This window comes from Nyctibius grandis, chromosome 5 (assembly GCF_013368605.1).
Source record: "Nyctibius grandis isolate bNycGra1 chromosome 5, bNycGra1.pri, whole genome shotgun sequence".
Classification (NCBI taxonomy): domain Eukaryota; kingdom Metazoa; phylum Chordata; class Aves; order Nyctibiiformes; family Nyctibiidae; genus Nyctibius; species Nyctibius grandis.
Genome location: NC_090662.1, coordinates 86,619,251 through 86,643,844, shown reverse-complemented (window position 1 = coordinate 86,643,844; position 24,594 = coordinate 86,619,251). Strand labels below are relative to the sequence as shown.

The following is a 24,594-nucleotide window of genomic DNA, read 5'->3' as shown; positions in this document are numbered from 1 at the left end:
CAAAAAGATGAGAGGCAATGGACAGAAGTTGCAGCAAAGGAGATTCCAATTATACATACATATACATCTACATATACAAGTTATTTACTGTGAGAGTGGTCAGACACTGGACCAGGTGCCGAGGGAGGCTGTGGAACCTTCTTCCTTGGAGATTTCAGTCCAAAACTCAACTTGATGAGACCTGAGCAACACCAACAGACTTCGAAGTTAGTCCTGCTTTTAGTGAGAGGATTGGACCAGATGAGCTTCAGAGTTTCCTTCCAGTCTAAATTATGCTATGATTCTAAGACTTTCTCTAAGCTTTTATCTAAGATTCCTTTCTTTTGGAAGGCATCCCAAACTTTGATGAAGCCAACAGTTAAGAATGGTCTATTTTAGGTTTCTCAGCTAGGCACTAGTTGGTCTCTTTAGTTTTCATTACTGTTATTCAATTTCTAAATATATTATCATGACATTCCAGCTTCACTTTTTGAAATGACAGTAAAGGTACAAAGTTGGAAGGAATGGTTAAACAGAGGATAGTCTGAAAATCATAGAGGGAAAAAAGAAGAATGAACATGAGAGTGGCAAAATAGGAGTGGAATACAATGTTAACTAGAAATTTGCACAGTTGATGGCCAATAACAAGAATTTCTGCTCCAGGGTAGGTGTTCCTTAGATTAAAATTTTTTGAGAAGACTCTGAGTGTACCTGTTAATTGTAGATACCTAGGAACCACACTTAAAAAGATACTTTTCTGAAAATGCTATATGTAATCATAGAACTTATCAGACAAGGCTAGAGGTAAGGAATAGTTAATATTTCAAGATGTGGCACTGGTGAGATTACACCTGGAATATTGTATATGTTTTTAGCCATGTGCATTGATGAAATGTGGATCCAGACAGAAAGCACTGTAGCCAAGGGCTCCAAGGATTTACTGCAGAACCAAAACAGCCTGTTTTTCAAGAAATTACTAAGCATGATTAACTTGCTTACCTAGTCAAACAAGTTGAAAAACTGTGCTCTCTTCATTTATGATCAAGGTTGAGTCCTAAGTATCAGATTGAGAGGAAGAGCTTTTAAAGCTAAAGGACCCTGTCATTTCATAACCCGAATATAATTTGATCATGGCTGGAAATTAAAAGAAGGTTACTATGCAACAGAAGACCAATCTTTTGCAGTAGCCTTAAAAGTGAATGGAGTGGGAGGGAATGCAGTTCTTATTGTTCTCAAGGCAGGGCTTGGCCTTTTCACAAAAAGTGCTTTTGAGTTTGCAGACTGGATTTGTGATCTGGATCCCTCCTGCATTCTTATTTTGTAATTTTACTAATACTTGCAGTTGAATTGTCCTCACATATAGCTTTGAAGTGACTGCCATTTTCTTGATGATGATGTCTCTTGTTCTAGGAAGCTAAAGGGAACCATCTGGCTGAGAGTCAGAAAAGCCCTGAGCAGTGCAAAGTGTCTCCGATAACAGTATTGAAGGCAAAATTTAACTAAGATTATACACAGGTCAGCGTTATTAAGTGGGCTGTAATTGTTCATAGCAAGTAAAAGAATGGGCGTGGTGACAGTGGTGGCAGGGAAGGGCGCAGACAGTAGGCATAGTTCACATGCTTTAAGAATGACTTTTAACCACAATGACTCTCAGGAATCAGGGATAATGCACAACAAGGGCACAATCAAATAAAATATTCCTTAGGAAACCAGTTCAGGTCGAACTAGAAGCTGTAAGTAGGTAAAGGGCTGCTCCAAAGTACACATAGTCCCAATACACTTTCACATTGGGTTTGCCTGTGCTACTAATAGCACTGAACTATAAATCTGAACCGTCTTCTAAGCACAAGTGTTTCTTGAACACACAGATCGTTCAATATACCCAAGGCATTATATTTTCTCTTCATGCAAGTCTTTGGCTGGCTCCAGCAAGTCTTAGCTGAATGGACTTTAGCCATAGACCACGAAAATAAAACTTCATAGCAAAATATGTTTTAGCTATCAGTAACCACGAACACTTCTAAAGTTGGAGCATGTCATTTTTAAATGCCAGGAAGGTATGAACTATTATAATCTTGACAAGCTCAGGAAAAAAGGTGTTTCACGAGAGTGTACAAAAGGAACACACTTGCACATTTTCTACCTAATTAATTTTTGACCATTGTGGATAAACATGTATTTTGGGACCTTTAACAGAGGGCAGACTGGGAGGGGATAAGATTAAAACTGCCTAAACCATAGTTTGTGTTAGGAGTTAATGATTCTTCTACTAAGTACCAGCACAGCTTTGCCTAAGGAGGGAATACTCTGACTTTTGAGCATTTGTGTGGTAGTATAACTGCTGTTGTTGCGGATACAGAACCTAGGTAGGAACCTCTTTAATATTCTTTTTGTTCATCTTAGCCTTAAAATGTTGCCATTTAGTGCTTACAGCTAATGAACATTACTTGTGTAGTACTAGTTGCATTTCCTGTGACCAGTAACACCAGTAACATTCCTGTTGTAAATGTCAGTGCTTTAATGATGGCATCATACATTTATATGTGTGTCTCTGAACAGTAAGCATCATATATCTTGAACAATGCAAGAAGCATTGAGGCCTGTACAGTACTGCGATATTCATTTTTTGTATCAGGTCAACTTAAAAGGTCTTATTATGATTCCTTAATGTATTTAAAAGTCAATAAGACAATTGGATTAGCACTGCAGTTAGTGTAAATCAATACAGTTCCATAAACTACGGGATGAAATGTGGCTCTTGATTTGTGATTTGTTAGTCTACTGGATGGCGGTATAGCCCGGAGAGTGCAACTGTGGTGAGAAACAGCCCCAGCACTTACAGTGTCTTTGATGGATTCTGAAAATTCCTTAAATATAATTGTATTTTTCTTTCATAAGAATCTACAAAACCTGTAGCAAAGTCTTAACCTTTGTAAACTAATTCCCTGTTATTCATGCTAAGGTATTTAAATTGGTGCTCTTATTCATTATAATTTGCATATTTTAGGGGGTAGAAAAGCAAGTTTGAATTTTTTTAGCGTTCACTAAGGAACAGATCTACCTAATAGGCAGAGAGTTAGCCACGGCCCCTATATGGTCATATTCCCTGAAGTACTGAAGAAGTCTGTGGCTGTCCTTTGCAAGGCTGGCTGCTGTACTCGGAACGATCTCGCAAGGTGCTGCATGCTTCCCATGACGCTGTGAAATCTCTCAGCTCCTACCAGCACAAATGATCCACACTGATTATTAGTTAAGACTCTTGATCTTCCCCTGCCCAAAATGTTTCTCAGAAGAGACTGTACCGAGTACAAGATCAAATGAGTTTGTCAAATGTTCCCTGGATATGATGAAAAAGTGAACTGGAAGAGTGTTAACTTTCATTCTCACAGTATGGCTTACGGTTTTTTGGTGGGTTTTTTTTTTTTCCTTATGCTTGCTTTTGGGGAGAGGATTTTCTTCCCTCAGGAAGGGTGATTTTTGTTTAGGTTGATTGACTACCTAAATAATGCCAGTATGTTATTTGACTGATCTCGTCTTTCTGTAAATGCAACTACCTCAGGTCATTACTAGAGCAGAATGGCTTGTTCAGGCAAAGCGTAATAGTTTTAGAGAAGTCATTTTAGTGAAAAGACACATTTGGTGCAGAAAGCTTCATACTTTTCCTTTGCTTGTAACCAGCTCCTTGGTTTATGAAACATGGGGGAAAAAAGCCAGTGAAATAAATCTAAAGTGGCAACTTTATCAATACTTTAGATTGTCAGGCTCAAGAGCTAAGGTATGTTGATATCACTTGTGACTTGACCTTTTATCTTTTTTTCTAATTTTCTTGTGGCATGGCATTTCCCCAGCCCTGATCTCTTCTCTCTCCAGCAGATTTCCGTGTAAATCAGGGTCAACTGAGGATGGGAGGAGATGCTGCCAGCAGCTCCAACTATTGATCCTTGCACATAGCTTGCCCTAACATTTCTCCAGCACAGTTGCATCACCTTTTCACTTCCTTCCCCCTATCCTAGCCTTCCCCAGCAAAAATAGCACCATCTCCAGTAGCATCTTTGCAAAGCAATGATAAGACGTGTCATTCACCACTGACAGGAGCTGGTCACCCCTGTTCTTGCCTGAGAGTCCTTCCCCTGGATCGCTGGAGGAGCTGGGCACTGACAGCGCTGAGCCAACTAACTTCCACCTTCTAGCTGGCTTCACACTTTTCTGTGTGCATCAAGCAGCTTTTGCCCCACAAAGATGTATTTTACTTTATTTTTCTTCTCTTTTTTTTTTTATCCTTTATCTTGCCTGGTACCATAACCTCTGCTTCTGGATGCCTTTTTCACTATTTGCGTCTAACTGCTTAACCTGCTCTTTGATACTTACTGGTCACACTTTTCAATCTTACTGTCCTCCTTTCTTGTGCTTTCACAGTCTTTCTCTGAAACATCTACTGGGATAATCTCCTAATATCTTCAGTTACATGTATGGATAACTGACTGCCTTTCTCTTGTCTCTACTTTGCCTCTTATTTCTATCTTCATGTTTCTCTGCCTTCACTCTTTCGCTCCTTATATTGAGACTCTAAGTCATATTGTACCTTCAAACTCTCAAAAAAGCCACTTCTTTAGTCCTGTGACCTGCAATGACATGATACCCCAGTATCTTATTGCAGTGGTTCATGTATCATGACAACAGGGAGAACCTAATATCTTCAGATTACACAGGGACAGAGAAATTTCAGAGGACCAGATGCTCAAAAGTATTTGTGTACTAACTTCTCCTGAGCACTAAGAATCTCATTTCATAAAAATTTCTGTTGGTAGTTGTGCAGGCTTAAGGAAATCCTTTCCTCTACTTCTTGTTCCTATCTGTCTGAGAAGCCAAGGGGAAGGAAAAGCTGTTTTTCTGTCCAGATATACGTTCTGACCCAGACTTATAGCACAGCCACAGAAGCAGTGGTACTCACATGAGTCAAGAGTTTGGGAAGCAGATATGAGCAGTGGGAAAGGAAAGGAGTTGTTCATGCCAGCAGTAGTACCTAAGGACATGCTCATGAACTTAAGCCCAAGAAACTCCTAAGTTGTTAAAAATCTCTGTTTATGTATTTGTCTTAAACATCCTTAGGTATTAACCCTCTTCCATCTGAGTGAAGGAAAATGTTCTTCACCATCGTACGTTAGAGCAATGCCTACCCTTTAAATGCTCGGACGAGTGTTACTCTGCCATACAGCCCGTAGCAGAGTAAATTGCAACTGCAGATGGACTTTTTCCAGCATCGGAAAAGTTCATCCAACTTTTTTCAGCTCCATTCAAGCATGGAAAACCTCCCTTTGTGTGATTCCCCCTGCCCCCTCCTTGCCGCCTTCTACTTTTTCTCAAATGAGGAGACTACTGTGAAAAGTGAAATAAATCAGTTCCTGTGAGCTATGATTTCTGAGTTCTGACTTGGGGACATAAGTTTCAATACTCCTACCTCCTCTGTGTGTCAAGATCTGCAGATCTGAAGAGGGTTTGTTTCAAGTGACCCATTTTTGCCAAGGGGCTCTGCAGTGGCATCTGGATCTTCCTTCAGAAATCTGTTCTGTTTGTAGTTGGAGTTGCACAAACGGGCAAGTGTTTTCATTCTTTAAATAAACTTTGCAAATAGATACATAGACTTCCCTTACAGCTTTTCACTGAAGTATTCTTTTAATTGCTTACCCATCTCTCAAATAGTTTTAAAAAAAATTAGAAAAGAAAAAGGTGAAGTATTGCACTATTCATTGCAATAAAACCAAATTCAACTTAATCATGAAACAAGGCTTTCAACAATAAAAAAGTAGGTCATATCAAAGGAGGGTAAAGATTTGTCATCTATGGCTATAGAGCATGCTTTTCCCAGGGGAACTAGAGCAGTTGTGCTGAACTACTGAGTTGCAGATGATTTCATGCATCAGGGGATATAGCCTGCACTCTGCAAACAAAAGGGGATTAGCGATACTCCGTATACTATTACAAGAAGAAAAAACATATAATGTCCGTATAGGAGATCAGTTAGTTAAAATAATAAATTCTTTTGTCATTTTTTCCAACAGGCCAGTGTGACGGAATAAGTCAGATGGCGTGGTGTTATTACAGAGATCTTATAAAATGGTGACTGAGTCCTAAGTCATGTGGCCTGCAAATTCAGAGCTTCCTTAGGACTCCCTGTGCTTCAGCACTGATGCTTTGTTGACCCTTGTAGTTTATTTTTGGACAGAAACTTTGTCTCTTATTCTTCTATGTAAATTGTCTTTTTAGCATTAAATTCATTCTAGATCGAAAAAAAAGAGAGGGAGGGCAGTGGGGAGAGTGAAGAACCATTTCACTTGAAGAGAAAGATGTTGAAACAGGATACTTCAGAATTTAAATAAATATACACTTTCAAACACCCAAGTCATTGAGCCAAATCCTTTCCAATGAAAAGATTCAGTTTCAACATCTCAGCATTTTCCTGTAACTACTTTTTCGTCAGAAAGGTCCTTAAGCAACTCTATTTCAGCATATGTACTTTTGTATTTATTATTGTTTTCTCTTGGGTTCAGATCACTCAGTAAAGAAATCAACCATGACAGTGGAAATCGAATCCAGCAATGTCGATGACTCAAATCAGGAAGCAGAACCTGCCCAGATTTTGGATGATGAAGCAAACAAAAATCTACCAGTCAAAAAGAAAACTTCCTGTTGCACTGGCTTGAAGGTTTGGTGCCTTATCAATATCACCACAAAACAAATTACTGTTGTTATATATTAAGAAATGTTGTTCAAGGTATGACATGCCAGATTACTTCATTCCTGTTCCCACTACCTTTTCTGGAACTGGATACACACTGGAGGTACAGGGGATGGTTGGATCTTATCTTTGTCCTAAAGAAAATTAAAATTCCTGATCTGCCATATTTACTTTCAAGTTACTCATAGGTCGATCCCCTTTTTGGTTATTAAGAGAGAGCTAGCAACCTCCAGTGGAAGATTTGAAGTAGCCTAAAACAGGTGGCTATGATACACTGCTGTCTGGAGTCCCATTCTTATAGAGCCAAAATAGTGTGAGATGAATCATATTCCAGGACTTTTATCTAATCCAGGCCTGTAGGTCAAGCAATCCACTGATTCCCACAAGCACACAAGCTTTCAAGAGAGCACAAGAAGAATTAACTGAACAAAGCAAGTAAACTAATGAGAATTTTATTTTCATGTTAAAGCCTTAGTATTTATTCCTTCTGACTGAGCTGCAAATACTACAAGGGCAAGATTTGTTTTGACACTGATGTGTTTGGGTTTATGTTTTGACCGCTTCTTCATCCAGTTTAATTTCAGGTTAAATTCCATAGACTCAGTGGAGTTGCAATCAGGGGCACATTTCTCTCTATAAAAAGGCCTGTAAAATGAAAGATTAATGGAAAAAAAATAGGTAATTGCAAGCTTCTCAAACATCCAAAATAGTTTCACTCAAGTATCAGGCAAAGGTGGTTGTATTTCTTATCTGACTCATATTTGCTATCCATATACACCTGCAAAAATAGAATCTGATCCCTCTGGGAGACTCACAGGACTAACTTTACCATCATATATGCAGTTAGTGCTGGAGGACTGTGGATCTATGTCTAACTTTATGGCAAATAGAGTTTAATAGACACAATACCTTGGAGGTAATAACAGACAAACTTTTATTCCTCCTCATCTTCCCATCAAATGTTTTGTGGTTTACCTGGGGATTACATTTTCAAATCCAAAATACCCAAATCACTGTTGTTTGTGTTTTTATGTGTATCAGCAGTTTGTGATTTCAGCCAAAACCCCTGAGAGCACTGCTGGCATAAGGCAAGTAGGGTGGTTCTCACAGACTTTTTGCCAGTCGAGCTCAGGAAATATAAAACGTGTCAGGACAAAGCCTGCATTTGTGAGATTTTTTTCTCTTCCTTTCTGACAGAAAGAGAGTAAATATAACTATTTGCAAGCTTTTACTTCCAGGATTGGTTTCATTTCTTACAGTAGATAGTATTGCAAAGTCTAAGTCTATATTTACTTTTGTTTACTTACCTGATGTTGTGTTGTATTGGAACTTTTACCCAGTGAGCAATAAGTCTATTTGTTTTTTAGACTATGTTGAAATAGTTGGATAATATTTAAACAAACTTAGTTTAACTTTTTATCAAATACATCTTTATTTGCAAAAGCCACAATGTTTGTTGGTGGAAGTAACTATAAAATTATAGAGAATATTAAGCTTTCCCCTATGAGGTATATGTTATACAGGCAACATAGCCATAATCCACACATTTCAAAGTATATCATCTGAGACAGAGATGAACTCAATCAGTCTGTACCACCTTCCGTGTACTGGGACATCATAAAAACTTGCATAAAGCCTTTATTTTGATGCCATCGCTATCTATATATTTGAGTTAGAACCAGTTATGAACTGGTCTAAAATAAGCGGCATGTGGCCCAAGCAGAAGATAATTGGGGCTAAGATTAATTTTAGGTTGGACTAGTGTCAGTAAATCTGTCCTGATTAGGTATTTTACCTCTGGCAAATTTTACATTTCTGAAACATTTAGAAATCTTACCATTTTGCTGCCCAACACTGGGCCCCAGCTTTTTGATAAATTTAACCACATGATGTTAGTAAGGTAAGTACTTGAGAAGTGAGTTGTTTGCCAAATTTAAGTTCCACAGTTCATAGGATTTCTGCTTTGGAAAAACTCTGGCCAGAAACACAGGGAAGATCAGGCTTTCTGGTCATTAAGATGGCTGTTGCAAACCTGAACCCCAAAGCAAGTAGCTGCTCTCAGTGCAGCATCTAGCACTGGCCCTCTGCAGCAGGGAAAACCAGAGCAAGGAGCAAACAGTGCTGAGACACCACCCTGGCGCTCCGTAGCATTAGGGTATGTGACAATTCACACACAACTTTTTCACTGCAATTTGGGTAGTAAACATATACCATGATGATGATTGCCCCATACAGTTTTAAACATATTTGATCCCTCTGTGACTGGTTTCCCTGCCTCTACCTCCCATTTTCTGTCTTAATCTTTCCTCAGGCATTTCTCGCTGCTTTATCGTTCAGCTATTTGAGTAAAGCATTGTCTGGTACGATTATGAAAAGTTCCATCACTCAGATTGAACGAAGGTTTGACCTCACCTCCTCTACTGTTGGTTTCATTGATGGGAGCTTTGAGATGGGTAATTAATATTCTGTAACATGCAGAAAACTGTTCAGAGAAATATGAGGCACAGTATCTGGCATTAATTTTGGTTCATTACCTTCCAGGTAACTTGCTGGTGATTGCATTTGTAAGCTACTTTGGAGCTAAACTTCATAGGCCCAAAGTAATAGCTGTTGGATGCTTTACTATGGCTTTGGGAAGTCTTTTAACGGCAATGCCTCATTTCTTCATGGGATAGTAAGTACTAATCAAGATTAATTTAGGTAACTTAACATTGGAATAGGATACTGCTTTCTGATTTTTGTATGAAATTTGGTGTATATTAAGTCTTAGATTTCCAAAGGCCTATAGAGCCTCACCCCCATGTGCAATGAATCATGCTTGACACACACATCACTGTTCATTGTATCTGATTGAAAAAAATATGGCTCCTCTGAAGTAAAAGTTCAACCCCTTGAAAACACAGGAAAATCAAAATGCTTTAGATTTCAGACTTGTTCAGAAAAGAGGCAAAGAAGGAAATGATTTTACAAAATCATCAGAATTTATTTTAACCTGAGAATGTGGTATCATTGGTTGCTAATAGAGATGTCAGGATCACGTAGGCAGGAAAGCCAAACCATTATGAAGCACAGTAAAATTATGAAGGATACAGATTCTACCTATATGATTTCCAGAATAAGTTGAAACTTGTGCTGTTTTGAACAGAATCTCAAAGCTCTGAGCTGCTAACTTCATATTGAGTGACATCTCTACCTGAAATATGACTTTATTTATAGTAACAGATAGCTCTCGTGTAAAATCAGGGATTCAGATATTACTCGTTGAAGAAAGCAACCTACAAATGTGATCATTAGAAGAAATCCCTCTCCTTGAAAGAGGAAAACAGAACCTTGTTGTGTAAGATGGCATATTTTGCTCTCCTGTGGCAAACAGCTACTCCTCACATAAAGCAGCCTCTCAGCTTCACACAGAGCTTGAGGAGGGATCAGTGCTGGTAGAACTGCTACCAGTGTTTTTCCTGTTCCAGATGCACGCGGCTGGTTAAACTCATCTTCTGTGGCTGGTTAAGTTAATTTTTATTCATCTTCTCCAGGCTCAGAGATTTACTGCATGTTGCTTATATGAGATAACGTTTCTAGCCATAGTTTTGATACAGTGATAGCATATAGAATAAGACATATTTCTGTTGCTCTCTTAAATGTATCAGAATAATTTTAGGTATACTACTGTAAAATGAAAACTAAAGAATACTTTTGTTAACATGACAATGGATCTTGTACTAGCATCAGATTTGTTTTTTCCACTGCTTAAACCAAACTATGTATCTTGCTCATCTACTCTGGCAAACTCATGCAGTTTCTCACATACCTGTGCCTGAATTTTTATGAGGAAACTGTTCTGCACTATCTCTTCTGATGAACGCTCTTTCTTTCAGCCTGAACTGTAAGCCTGCCTTGTCTAACAGAGCCAGCGCAGTTCCTAGAAGCGGAATGTGTGCTTTACCATGTTGTTCTGTTTAAGCTAATTGTACTTTGCACCTCAGCAGGGCTCATATCTGGGAAAAGAATCATGCTAAAGCAGCCAAACAGCTTCCAGCATATGAGCTGCTCAGCTGCCACCCTGCGGCATTGCTCTGCTCCCTGTAAATACAGCTAAAGATTGTCTATTAGCCACTAACTTTATTCACCTGCTGCTATACAACAGCTCTTTCTAAAGCCAATGCCAGTTATCAGGCAAACAGGTACCTCCTGAGGATGACTTCTCCCTTCCTCACTCCTCTCCTCACCCCAATGCCAAAACACATATCTATGATGGAAAGGGGGATTCACACTCAAGACATTCTTCTTTTTCTCCTTAACAGTGAGGTCAGCATAGGGAGCTCGCTTGGACCTGACCCTAAATTTTGATACTGACAGTTCAATCCTACCTGAATTACTTTCAAAAGATCTTTTGAATATTACAGCTTAACGTGTTATGTCTTCTAGACAGATGATCCTAGCTTTTATTTGTTCTTCCTTTTAGAGTTTTGTTTTTCCAAAATGTGCTTAAATAATCTTTTTTGCTCCTTTAGTAGCACTTTGGATTGATATTTAAACAAAGATACCTTTCTCTTCAGGGAAACAGCACTCAAGTTATTCCTGCTCTACTATGCTAGTATTTCCCTAGTGAACACTGCTTCTAAACCTATTAATGTGTGTTTTCAGTTATAAGTATGAGACAGCATCACATACAGCTTCTTCAGCCAACTTAACTTCAAGTATAAATCCCTGTTCCCTACATCAAGATGTGAACAAAACCTTGTTGGAAGTCTCCCGATCAGGTAAGGAACTGTAAGTGTAAGTACAAATATAGCAGCTAGTTTTATCCTTGGTTGCAAGTGAAGTAAATCACTGCCCCGTGCAAGATGCTCAGTTATATTTCTAACTTCAGATTCTACCTGTCTGGGAATATTACCAACACTCAAATGCACTTTGTACATTTTATTTGAAGAAGAAACATCCAGCAAACACAAATTACTAGGATCTAGATCCCCAGTTTCCTATGTTCACAATTCCAAATTAGAGCAAAATCACCCTAACACTGACGGGGTGCTGAGACTGTGTGTGAAGAAATTTCTGAAAGGATTCAACTACCCAGGACCTGGAGTTGGGGAGGTGGAAGAGACAGTGTGAAAGGACACGAAACTGCACAGAGTTAACTGGAAAGAAATGGAGATTTCTATGATTTTGCTTACTATATGGAATACAGCTGTTTTACTTGTTGCTTTGCATGTGACATAGGTAGAGAGTCAACCTGTGCCCCAGAAACCACCTCAAACTTCTCAAGTTAAAGATGTAAATTATGTGCCAGATAATATATTTATGACAATATCAATCTGCCATTTTTTTTACATGGGCATTTTTTCTGAAGGGTGATACTCATCTGTATTTCTAGAAATCTAATACAATGGAGATGGAAGAAAGTGCTATTAGAAGGTATAATGAGGTTAACAGCCTTTCATTAATCTTCCATAAGGATAATGCTGTTAATATCTTAAATACTAAACTATAATCATTTCACATGCTGAATTTCCTGTGATTTGCCACTGTTTCCCATTCAACTGTTCTATTACAAAGAGGTAAACTCTCATTATCTGCAGGCTGTGAGAAGGAACCATCATCATATATGTGGATATATATCTTATTGGGAAACTTGTTACGTGGAATTGGTGAGACACCAATAACACCATTGGGCATCTCTTATCTTGATGATTTTGCTAAAGAAGAGGATGTTCCTGTGTATGTAGGTAATCTCAACATGAAGTAAAATGAGAGATTCGTAGTATAAGAGCTTGATCATCCTCTGCAGAAGAGGAAGTTCAGCCATTAAAATGGACTAGCATCTGCTTCATTATATTTTCAGCATGTTTGCACACAATAGCCATGTTGGGCCCAATGTTTGGTTTCCTGTTGGGATCTTTATGTGCAAAACTGTACGTGGATATTGGATTTGTGGATTTAGGTAAGAAAAACAAAGGAAAAATGAAAGTAAGTTAATACTTGTTCATAACAGGTTCCTCTACACAGTTGCAGAAGCTTTTATTATATTAATTATATGACTATAATTTATATTTAATTTATATTGATTTCATTAACTTTATTATATACTTTATTAGAATTTTATTAAATTACTGGAAGCTTTTAGGATAAAGGCAGAATTAGACAGGGAACATATTTTAGAATTGTGTTTTATCATTAAAGGATTAAAATACGTGTTTCACTTTAAAAGTTAGTACCAAGAACTCTCACAGACCCAAGATGTGTTACTAAACTAGGATCATAGTGAAAGGATTCTGCTAGCATAACAGTTTTACAGTTCTGGTGGATTACTGGCCCTTTCAGCTGAGCTTCTTACATTATTTAGAATTCATGTAATGCTTGTAGTACATTATACACTTTTTACCAGCCCTTGCTTATTCAGATGAAAAGAAAACACATGTATATATTCACATCTGCAAAATGCCAGAAGAGGCAGAGCAATCCTGGTAAGTGGTGGCTGTGGTCCTTCATCCTGTTCCCTTTCACTGGAAGAGGCAGGAGCCATCTCTGAGGTGGTTTCCTGGCCAGCCCACCTCCCCACCCGCTGGACCCACCTGATGGGGAGTCAGGCAGGGCAGACTGGTGACTGTTTCAGGAAAAGGCCCACTGTAGCAGCAGCAGTGAGTGATCCTGTTTTACTAGCAGGACAGAGAAGTTTTCAGATCTTCGGGATCCTGTAGTTAGATAGATGAACTATTTTGTCTTTGCCCTTTGTTAAGCCAATGTTTGATTTTACTTAAGCATAAGGACAGTGAGCCAATTCTGGTCACACAGTGAAAAGTCTTATAGTGTTGTTCCACCACCAAATATGCCAGCGTGTCAAATCATAAAAATGCAACCAACTAGTCTTATCTTCCTTGCAATAAAAGTTTAAAGTCATGGCTTTTTTTTTTAAAAACTCTTGCTGATGCCACAGAGAATGCCCGTATGCTTAATAGCTACCTACACAATTCAGGTTAGGAGAGGACGGTCACAGTAGAAATGTGTATCAGCCCTAAAAGGACCCCATGCTTAGGGCTTGTCTGCCACCCGTTTTGGTTTCCTATGTGTTGGATAAGGACCTCTGTGTTGCCGTGTGTGCCACAAAATGGCAGTCAGCATAAGATGTAGAAAGGCGGATGAAACATAACACCATAACACATGTAAAATGTAGCTATTTTAGCAGCTAAAGGGTGAGAAGATTCAACTTCTTCATTTAGTAACTTGTATCTGTTTCCCTCAATTCTAGGAAGCATCACTATCACCCCACAGGATTCCCGCTGGGTGGGTGCGTGGTGGCTTGGTTTTTTAATAGGTGGAGTAGCCAGTTTCCTAGCTGCTATTCCATTCTGCTTCCTGCCAAAGAGTCTGAAAAAGCCAGAGGAAGCCAATAATGACAAAGCTTCACATGCTCTCTTGGAAAACATGGGCGCCACGAGGAAGAAACTTACTCCTGCAAAACCTAAGCTGAGGAAGTGGTCAGTAATACTGAAAGGCAAGTGTTTCACATGTTGTATAAATATGAAAAGCAATAGGCACAATGTACAGCAGGAATGTAATAGTTCTGCAAAATATTTTGCCTCCCCTACACTTCATTCTAAACCAGTTAACTATCCCCAAGAAAGGAGAGGCCTGCTAAAGATTATTAGAAGTCAGAGAGCTAGTTCAAGACAGTGAGGTTCTGCACGCATCACCCACCTGCAATACATCATTGCCTGAGTGGCACCTACCTCTAAAATTGTGTGCTGGAAGAAATTTGAACAGTGGAAAAATTGTTTCTGTATCAGGACCTAAAGAAAATATTAGAAGGCTCCTTTTGCAATATGGAAAGACAAATTATTCATCTCATCATCATAGAGCTCATGGAGACTGTAAAGCACATTACTGCCTGGGGAAAATACAGCAGGCTTGAGTATCAGCTCTGGTTGTGCAGTCCTTAGGCTAAGAAAAGGGTGGAAAGGTGATGGGAAGAGATGACTTTGCATCATTAGCCAAATTCCCCTGTCTTTGTTCAGATCCCAGTGGAAGACATTGGGCATCTCCACAAAGGCAGCTCTCAGCCTTGAATTTGTGATAATATTTGTGTAAGCTGAAAGAAGTCTGCTGTGTGGAGCCCTTTAGTCTTCATGTGCAGATCTCACTAGAGCACCCAGGCCTTAACGCATACTTCTATCTTCTTTTAGGATTCTCTTCCTGTATGTCAAACTCTGGTGTTTTTCAAGAACCTGATTTTGCTTTCAGATGCTTGTATGCAATTGAAGATCAATACAACAGCTGAGAGAAGGATTTTGCCCTCAGTTTTGTAATTTACTCACCAGTGATTATGCCATGCATCTTTCAAAGCCAATTCATATATCCCTTTCTTTCAGATTTCTATACCTCCCTGAAAAAAGTATTGAGTAATCGAATGTACTTTACATTTTTGTGTTGCTCACTGTTACAGTTCAGTAGCTTTATTGGTTTCTTGACTTACAAACCAAAGTACATGGAACAGCAGTATGGACAATCTACAGCTAAATCTAACTTTCTAATAGGTGAGTTACACTGTGCGATGACTGCTCATGCTATAAGCAGTGCATGGGGATAAGTTCTGGCATGCGTTTTCTGGGACTGAATTACTTGCAGAACAGGCTGGTGTAAACGACGGTCTCTCCTGAACTTTATTATTATTATTATATAAAGGCAGCATACAAACTACAGTTTTGGTGCCTGTGGGACCAGAATAAATTATTATATTATATTAGTTATATTATAGCAAGGGCACGCCAAATATGCAGTGAATGTGGTGTGGGAGTTTTAATTGCTGCAATATCTGACAAGCGGCTTGTAATGGAAGGAGTTTTGAGGGTCAGGCATTTCAAAAATAGCATATGCAACCCAGGGATTAGGCTGAGCACAAAGCCACCTAGACTCATCATAATAGAACATAAAGCTGCCAGGCACATCAACCTGAGGATAGACTTTGTCTCTTAAGCCCATTATGACTTTTTTTTTAACATTCCCCTTCTATAATCTCTTTCAGCATTGACATCCTTACCTCCTGTAAGTATTGGGATTTTCCTAGGAGGGCTCATAATGAAAAAGTACAAAATGAGCATCATTGGAGCAACCAAGTTTGCATTTGGCATGTCATTTTTTGCCTACATCATCACTCTCTTGCACTTTTTTGTTGGCTGTGAGAACCATGTGGTAGCAGGAATTACAGTGTCCTATGAAGGGTGAGTATAAAATGAAGAGGAGCATGTTTTTCTCCATGGTAGCAACAGTTCAAAAATTGTACTATGACATCAAGGCTAAAAGAGGAATATGCTTTTGCAATGCTTAAGAGAAAGTGAACACTACCATGTGTCATTGTGATAGTTTTGTTGGTCAGCAGAGTGTGACCTGCCAAAGTACCACACTGGTTAAAGATTAGAAATACATCAGCAAAATTGCATCATTACCAATGTAGGTTGGTTGTCTGTGTGTGCGGTGGTATTGCTGTTTCACACAGTGCTACCTCTACACCAGAAGCAATTTTCTAACAATGTGTATTCAGTAAAAGGGTGAAGCATATGTAACAGAGAGCATAGGCAGCATATCCTGCACAGAGGTGGAAAGACTGCAACATGCTGGACTCTCAGACTGCTGTAAACCAAAACGAAGCTTTTACTCCTACTGAAGATGCTCCCTCCCCCCAGGAGATAACCAGGGTTTAAAATTTACAGGCTGTTATTTTTTCTTGGAGTGAGTGAAGATACCAGTACAGGGGATCTGGCTGTCCAAGGGGCCCAGTAACACACTAGTGTATGGGTTGTCACCTCCTCATGTCCACCCTACTCCGAGTAACTCATGGCTAGTGTGAACCTGTCTACATCTCACTGAAGACTTACACACAGTTCAATAATTTGTCACTACAGTTCATTTATCAAGCCATACTGGTTCACAGATGAAAATATGGAACAGGGTAGGCAGGATGCCAAGGATTCTAATATTTGTTGCAACCTGGGGAATAATTGTTGCTTGTCCTGCACTCTGCAATGTTTTCACTAAGAATGCAAATGGTGGACCAGGCAATATGCTTAGTAAGTACTGAGATGAAAGAGATGGCAAGTACATAAGCTTAATTAACCCAGAAAGGGGAAGATTAGGGAAGGCATCCCTTTTTGTTACAGATCTTGATATCTGAAGGATGTCTGAAAGTAAAAGCGAATACTGCACTCCCTGTATCCTCTAGGAAGAGTTAGAAGAGGCTTTAAGAAAGGAGTATTTTTTACTGTGGAGACCAGGAAATCTAGTTTCTATCATTGGTGCATTTTTACCAACAGCTAAAGATGTACTTGATAAGACTGTGTTAACTGTTGCTAGCTCTATGCTCAATTAGGGGGTGTTCTAGCTGACCTCTCAAAGCCTTTCTTTTCTGTCTACACCTGCCAGCTAAAATCAGTAGCAACATTTTTATTTGTTTTAAAAATACTTTATAATCTAGTAATCATTTTAGTATCAGTGCAAGTAGGATGGAATCTCAACCAAACAGATCAATACTGTATGAACTCATATGTCCTGGGCATATGAGGTGGGTTTCAGGACAGCAACACTGTCACACAGAAGGGACTACACTTACCTCAGCACTGAATTAAAAATTTTTTACACTCTTACACCTGTCTGAACTTAACTTCCAAGCAAACCCTTTCCATACCATGAAAACACCGTATTTTCTGAGTGCAACTCTAACTGCAAATGTGCCTCCAACGTGTGGGATCCTGTATGTGGAGACAACGGACTCACATACGTTTCAGCGTGTCTAGCTGGGTGCACGACTTCGGTGGGACATGGAAAGAATACAGTAAGACCCTGCTTCAGTTTCTGAAGTTTTCTACTATCTTATTTTCCATGTAACATCAGCAATTTAGTGGTATAATGCATTTACGGAAAACCAAAGTTATGGGGACTAGTCAGTAAAGTATGATCCCTGGCTACAAACAGCACAGAAGATATAGAGATTTCTCTGAGTTCCTGTACATTATACAAAAAGACCTAGCTCCTTGTTGTAGATCTTAGTTTTCATATTTTGTAGATTGAACACAAGAGGGGGAAACAATAAAATCAAAGTGGTTACATGTTGTCTGAAGGTTGTCCATACTTACCTTTCATAAACCTCATTTTGACTGCCCTGAGGTTTTAACCAAAAGTTGAAGTATGCTAAAACAGTGTGGTATCTTCCCTGATACTGATCATTAATGTGTAAGTGTGAAGAACGATTTGAGGGGAGGCAGCTTGTTTTCTCTGTGTGAAACTCTGGGATATAAGCAGGATACTGCTTATTTTTCTGGCTGATTGATTGATTTCTGCTCAGCACAGAGTGCTGGAGATAATGTAGCAGCTCCAGTCCATGGATATAAGTCTTCATCGGATGGTGTCATTCCCATGTTTTCTGACACCAGATGATCACTCCAGAAGATATATAGTCTGAAGCTCTCTCTTGCACTCAGACAGTTTTCTCTCCAGCAGGTTTTTCTTTTGGGCTGTTTTCTTTCTGCTGTCTACAGTAATCTTCCCCAAAAGACATTCTTTGCTTAAAATCTTAAGTTGGGAGGCAGGGGAGAAGGGCTCAACAGCTTCCGTGACAGTGGGACTACTACCTCCCACTTGTGTGGGAGGTACTACCTTGTGTGGGACTACTACCTCTGTCCCTGTAGAGGTTAAAGTTTGTGGCTCACAGTTCCCCTTACCTCAGCATATCCTCAAGCCCCTAAAGCCCTTGTTAAAAGCTATTGCTCCTAAGCTATCAGTACACCTACTGCTGATCTCAAGGGCTCTGCATGAACTGTGTTTTGACAGGTAGCTGTTGCTTACAGCTGTGAGATGCCTCTGGTGGATCAGCGTTAGCAGAGAGGGACCTGTGATCTGGGTGCTTTTCACAGAGACAAGTCAGCTGACAGGTGGTGTCACCTAGCAGCAAAAGGCACAGCTCCTTGCGCCTTGCTTTTCCCCTTCGACTGCCCTCCAGGGACACAAAGGCTGAGGCTAGCCTCAGAGGACCTGCAGGTACTCCAAACATCTTCCAAAAAGGGTTGCTATGTCCACTGGCAACAACATGCTGGCACGGAACATCCCTTCCAACTCTGAGCACTGTTTGTAGGAAAGAAAAGAAGAAGCTACTGCCCATTGCCTCAAGAAAGGCAAATAAGATAGGAACGGGATGCTTAGGAAGGCATCAGGCTCTGCCTGTGTCTGAAGAAAAGATTACCCATTGCATGAGCAGTGTCCTGCCAATCTGCTTTGTGTCTTCCAGGTCTTCCATAACTGCAGCTGTCTTGAAGCCAGCAGTTCATGGACAGGAAATAACTCTGCCACTTTGGGGCAATGTCCAAAAAGTGAAGATTGTTCAATGAAGTTTATTTATTATACAGTAATACAAGTCGTAAGTGGCTTTTGTTATGCATTGGGAGGCACCCCAGCATACATGATTATGTTTAGGTAAGTAAAACTAACTGTGTACCAAAGGTTGAGACTTTCCAATGAGAGGATCAAAATTATGTTTAGGTTTCTCTCTTTCCCTTAGGAAAAAATACTCTCTTGCAGTATAACATGCTTTCTTTAATGAGTTTTGTCATTTACCATTTGTTTGTAGCTGTTAGCATCAAAACTTACCTTGCTGCTGTCTGTAAGTTTGTTCTAGTGTGTTGCTTCCAACTACTGCAAAATGGTTTCTCTTATGCCTGTCATATCACAGAGAATCACAGAACAGAATCACAGAACGGTTTGGGTTGGAAGGGACCTTAAAGATCATCTAGTTCCAACCCCCCTACGGCTACAGGGCAAAGCAGCTATTTCTGCTATTAGCAAATTACAGCTGATCCACAATAAGTTACTCATCAACTGATCTACAGTATGTTGCTTCCCTGAGAAGTGTCTGTTCCAAGCGCCCTTCTCAGTATTCCTGATTTTTTACCTACAAAGGCACTGGAATATAAGGGAAAATATTTTTAGGGCAGTGTCCTTCATACACACCCTTTAACAAAAGACAAAGCAAAAGGAACAAAAACAAACAAACAGGAAAAAATAAAAACAAAACCTAACCAAAATCCCACAAACAAACAAAAGCCCACCCAAGCGAAAATGTCCAAAACCTAAAAACCCAAAAAGACCCAACCTATGCCCAGGTTTTCCAGAATACATCCTCTTTCTCTGCTTGGATATTCTGGCTGTATGAATTTTGAAAATGCTATGCATTTGTCAGGATTTCTGGATGTGGGTCTGCCCCAACAGATTGTGCTTATCAGATGTCCAGAAATTCAGGACATCTGAGGGTCAGTCTAAGGCTTCTATGCTCATGTCTGTCGAGGTACATAGGTGCAGGCGTACCAGGATGTGATTTGGAACCACGTATACAAATTAGCACATACTTTTCAGTAACCTGAAGAGAAAGCTCACTCAGTAGAAAATATCATTAGTGGCAAATTTAATGGTAGTCCTAAGGGCATTACGTCATCCTAAATGAACATGGAAAACAGAATGCTAACTCCCTTCCTTTCCTCATCTCTGTGAGACATCTTTCTGAGCATTGACCATGTTAATATCTGTGAGGAGATGGCAGAGGCTGGATATATAATAGATTCAAGATCAGTGCCCATTTCTGATGCTTGAAGTGTGGTTCCCCATGAAACAGATGGGCATATTGCCAGATGGCTTTGTGTGGTTCAAGATGTGGTGTTGTACAAAGGAATGGCATTTGAGAATAGAAAGAGCTGCACTAATGCAGCTACTTGCAACATTTTTGTCTTAGGGCAATATAATATTTTCCATCAAGTGAGTAAGGTATATCCCATCAACTGAGGAAAATGTATGCCAGCAAGTTAAGGCAGCTGGAGAGCCCATTTCAATATGAGTAGGATAGACGGTGATTATGACCTTAAAATTTCACTTCTTTGATTATGTTTAGTCAATGGACTTCCCAGAAGCTACGTGATGGAAAACAATAGATTAAGTCACCGTTTTCATAGCACTTAATGTATTTTCAGCAGACGTAGGAAGCACTCTCCTTCCAAAACTTGGCTTTCTGTCATTGAGTACTAAATTCAGGGTAACTAATGACAGTTTAATGGGCATGTCTAAGCACTAGATAGGAAAATACTTCACACTTATCCCTCTTTCTTTCAGATGCGTTCAGCCAGAGTTGAAATCTCTTGCAGTTGGTCTATACACACTCATTATGAGAGTACTAGGTAAGAGAATCATTCTGACTGAGGTGCTTGCTCGTATGGCTTTAAATGACACCAATGCAACTGCCATTTGTAAACCAGATATATCCTTGAAATAGCTGTTAGATCCCAGACTGTTCCTGAAGATCCTGTTTTTTTTTCCTGAAGGTCTAATATTCAGTCAAGAGTTTATTGGGAAGCCAGCTAACACAATTCTGAATATCTTTGACCTGCTGATTAAATGTTGTTGCGGTTTGGGAGCATGGTGTTTCAAAATGGGAAGAGTTTCCAAGCAAAATTAGAGTATTATCTTGAATTTCTAAACAACACTATAAGGTTTCAAACTTATGATTCAACCAATGGATCACTGACACACAAAGCTGCAAGTAAGATCGAAAAGAAGTGCTCTAGTAGGACTTCATTCAACACTGATACAACTCTGCTCATAGCAGAGTGTTTTCTCCATGTTGAAATTTCACTTTCCTGGTAGATGACAGCTTAGATTTCAATTCCCTTTAAGCATACTGCAATGCCTTTTTTTTTTCCTGTTTTATTTGAGAGTTGCTAATGAGATGGTTGCTAAGATGCCTAGGCAGGCAAGAAAACACCTCTCTGTTTCCTTTTGTTCTCTTTGTCAATGGAATAGGAATATGTGCATTTCAGAAATGTAGTGAAATGTGTGTGAAGAGACAAGCCACATGGGTTTGCTATGAAGCCTAAAAAATCAACAGCCACTTTAAAATGTCCACAATCAGGGCTGTAGTCTCTACTCAGGATTATGATGGGACATTTTGAGATAGGAAAGTGCATCCACACTTTCTCCTCTTCTACTTTTCTCATGACACAATGGAGGAGCAGAATTTCTCCCCCAGCTCTCAGGAAAAGCAATGAGATTCTTGGAGTGTTTTCAGCCATGGGAAATAAAAAAAAAAAAAAGCAGCATTATGAAAAAAGAATTGCCCCGTTTCTATAGGCTTCTGCTTCAGCACATCGAGCCAGCATGCTCCTTCCATTTCAAGAAGGTGTAGAGCCACTGTCAATAATTCAAAAAAGCTGGCATTTGTCTTCAGTGACTCGGAGATCAAATGTGATATGCTCCCATCTTCCTTCTCTACGGAATCTCTAAAATGAGCATTTGTCCCATCATACCCTGACTACAACACTGATGATCATAATACACAGGCGTTTATAGATTAGTTACTGATTTCAGACTCTCACAAGAGCCCTGGGGGAGAACAGGTTGAGAGTATATCTGTTTTTACAAAATAAATGATTTCCTATATAAGAATGTAGGATGCTCCTGTAGGAAAAAAAGCTAATGTGAAACATGGTCCTGAAACCTGGACTCCTCTGAAGTTAATACTCACCATTGCTTAAGGATTTTGTCCCATGTCTGCCACGTTTTGCAGTAAAGCATAAGATCATATCTGGCTGAGTCACACTAAGGATTTTAGTTGCTTTACCCTCATTCAGGCAGAAGGGACTATCAGCCAGGGTGGATAATTTAGGCTATGCATAGAAGAGGGAACTATACATCCCTGCAGTGCTCCAAGTGCACAGCCAGTCCAGCTCTCCCTTGCAGGAGCTTAGCATGCACTAGAAGCCAGTGCTGGCTCTCAGAGCTGTGCTTGAGAAACTAATGTTCATGACTACAAGCCTGGCCAAACCCATCAGACCACATTTCCTGGGGACTGATGATCCCCATGACACAGAGAGGATGTCACAGCTTACAGTTACTCTGATAAAGGAAAGGAAAAACTCCCCACACTCCAATCCACCTGTTGCCACTATTGCAGCATGTAACTTGGCACTCTAGAAAGTATAAAGCTGATGTCTAAAAAGATGTCTTTTCCCGTAATAACTTGTGACATTTTTGCTTGTTTTCTTGCAGCTGGGATTCCAGCACCGGTTTATTTCGGTGCACTGATCGACAAGACATGCTTGAAATGGGGAAGCACAAGCTGTGGGCAGCGAGGGGCTTGCAGGCTATACGACTCCGATGCATACAGGTAAGGCAAATTAGGGCACGAAAAGCCTCATGCATTTCCTCTTTACAGACAGACATGCTTTTTTCCTGTTATACTGTAGTGTGTGAGGCCACTGATCAAAAATTATGGTCAGATACTAACTCTGGACTCAGATTCAGGTCAGTCCAGAATTCCTGAAATTGAGAAATCTTAAGATCAAATCTTAAATTCTAGTTTTTTAGTCAGTTTTTATATGGTGCAAAAATCATTTAATATCAATGACAGAGATTTCTGGAATGAATTACACCTTTTTGATATCATTTGAGTCAATTTAAAAGACCTGGGATTGTATGATTTACCATCATAGGAGAGTTACCCAAATTTGCCTTATTTGCAGGTAGTTTGTTCATGCTGGCAAGAATGTTAACTTTTTGCATTGGTCACATTTCAGAGAAAAATAAATGAAAGAAAATCATACTGAGCAGCTGAAGGTATTGGTTAAACACAAACACTATCGATCTCCAGGAAGAATATCCCAGAGATTTTTCTCAGTCTCACCCACACCTTGGCCACTTCTGCTGTGTTTTTTATTTTTACATACAATAGCCCACTTTGGCGATTTCAATATATTTCTAGCCCTAAAAAGTTTAAGGCCTTAAAGTGATCCAAAAATCTTCAGAAACAAAAGGAAGATGATGGAAGTTTTGCTTTGCAACTATATTCATAAGCAAAAGAATATTATCAAATCTTCAACAGAAGTTTTTGCAAGTAAAAATGTCCGGTTTGTGTTACCATTCACAAAGAATGTTTTAATGTTTTCCCGTAAACTTTTTTGGTATATATGTGATCATTAAAAGCCGTTAAAGTAATTTTCTTCAGTGTCTTTGAAAACTTTAATTCCCAGCACTATCTTCTATGCTCTATCCCACAGGTATGTCTACCTTGGTTTATCAGCAGTGTTAAGAGGTCCTACCTACTTTATTGCAATCATTTTTTATATATTGATAAAGAAACACTTTCAAAATAAGAACTCCAGGCCTACAGAGAATGAAGGAAGAGAAGATGCTCCTATGAGTAAAGAAGATAATTGCAAGATCAAAGAACGTTTGCCAGGTTTTTCTGATGCAGAGAATGAATCATGTATTTAGAAAGCCATTTAGACGAGTGTGACATGAATCAGGACAGCTTCTTTTAGAAACAACTTTCACAATGTTATTAACAACTAAATAATAAATAATAACACTGTGCAGAAAGTAAAACTAATAACAAACCTGTGATCAATAGCAAGAAAAACTAATATATAAGTATGGAAGTGCCTTACATGTACTGGGTTACCAATAACAGACAGAACAAGTTACATGAACTGAACCAAATTCTCAACAGATAAAGGAAAGCCTCCCTTGGCATTTCTGATAGAGCCAGTCTGCAATTTTTAAAGGGGTCAAAGATGACTGTTGGCAGAACAGCCACGTGCCAAAGGCCCACAAAATGTGATGCTGATCCTGTACGCAGATCCATGCAGTAGACTGCCAATGGGAATGACAAGCTCAAGGCTAACAGCAGCTTTCTAATTTCATCAAATTCAATCAGAATTTACAGTAACACCAAAGCCTTCAAGCGAAACACTTCCACCTTATCTAAACGCATCATTGCAACAATTTTCCATTGCAAAATTGACAAAAGCAGTATTTTTCCAAGAATCATTTTATCTTAGTTCAGCTGAAAATTTCAT

At 39.4% G+C, this 24,594-nt stretch overlaps 1 protein-coding gene across 1 annotated transcript; it reads left to right on the top strand.

Moving 5' to 3' along the window:
• Window positions 1-6,550: 6,550 nt before the first annotated feature.
• On the top strand, window positions 6,551-24,010 carry LOC137664353 (solute carrier organic anion transporter family member 1C1-like). Its single transcript, XM_068402292.1, has 14 exons — window positions 6,551-6,682; window positions 9,027-9,168; window positions 9,257-9,389; window positions 11,360-11,475; window positions 12,295-12,441; window positions 12,558-12,656; window positions 13,962-14,207; window positions 15,082-15,246; window positions 15,735-15,930; window positions 17,375-17,537; window positions 18,987-19,171; window positions 20,855-20,919; window positions 22,787-22,904; window positions 23,794-24,010. Exons 1-14 carry the CDS (start codon window positions 6,551-6,553, stop codon window positions 24,008-24,010), a joined length of 2,124 nt encoding a protein of 707 aa, XP_068258393.1.
• The last annotated feature ends 584 nt before the right edge of the window (window positions 24,011-24,594 follow it).

Bases quoted from the DNA above. Each gene is read 5' to 3' on its own strand.
- LOC137664353 (XM_068402292.1), top strand. From the start codon at position 6,551: ATGACAGTGGAAATCGAATCCAGCAATGTCGATGACTCAAATCAGGAA. The intron at 6,683-9,026 runs GTTTGGTGCCTT...ATCTTTCCTCAG, and splicing joins CCTGTTGCACTGGCTTGAAG to GCATTTCTCGCTGCTTTATC. The intron at 20,920-22,786 runs GTAAGAGAATCA...GTTTTCTTGCAG, and splicing joins ACTCATTATGAGAGTACTAG to CTGGGATTCCAGCACCGGTT.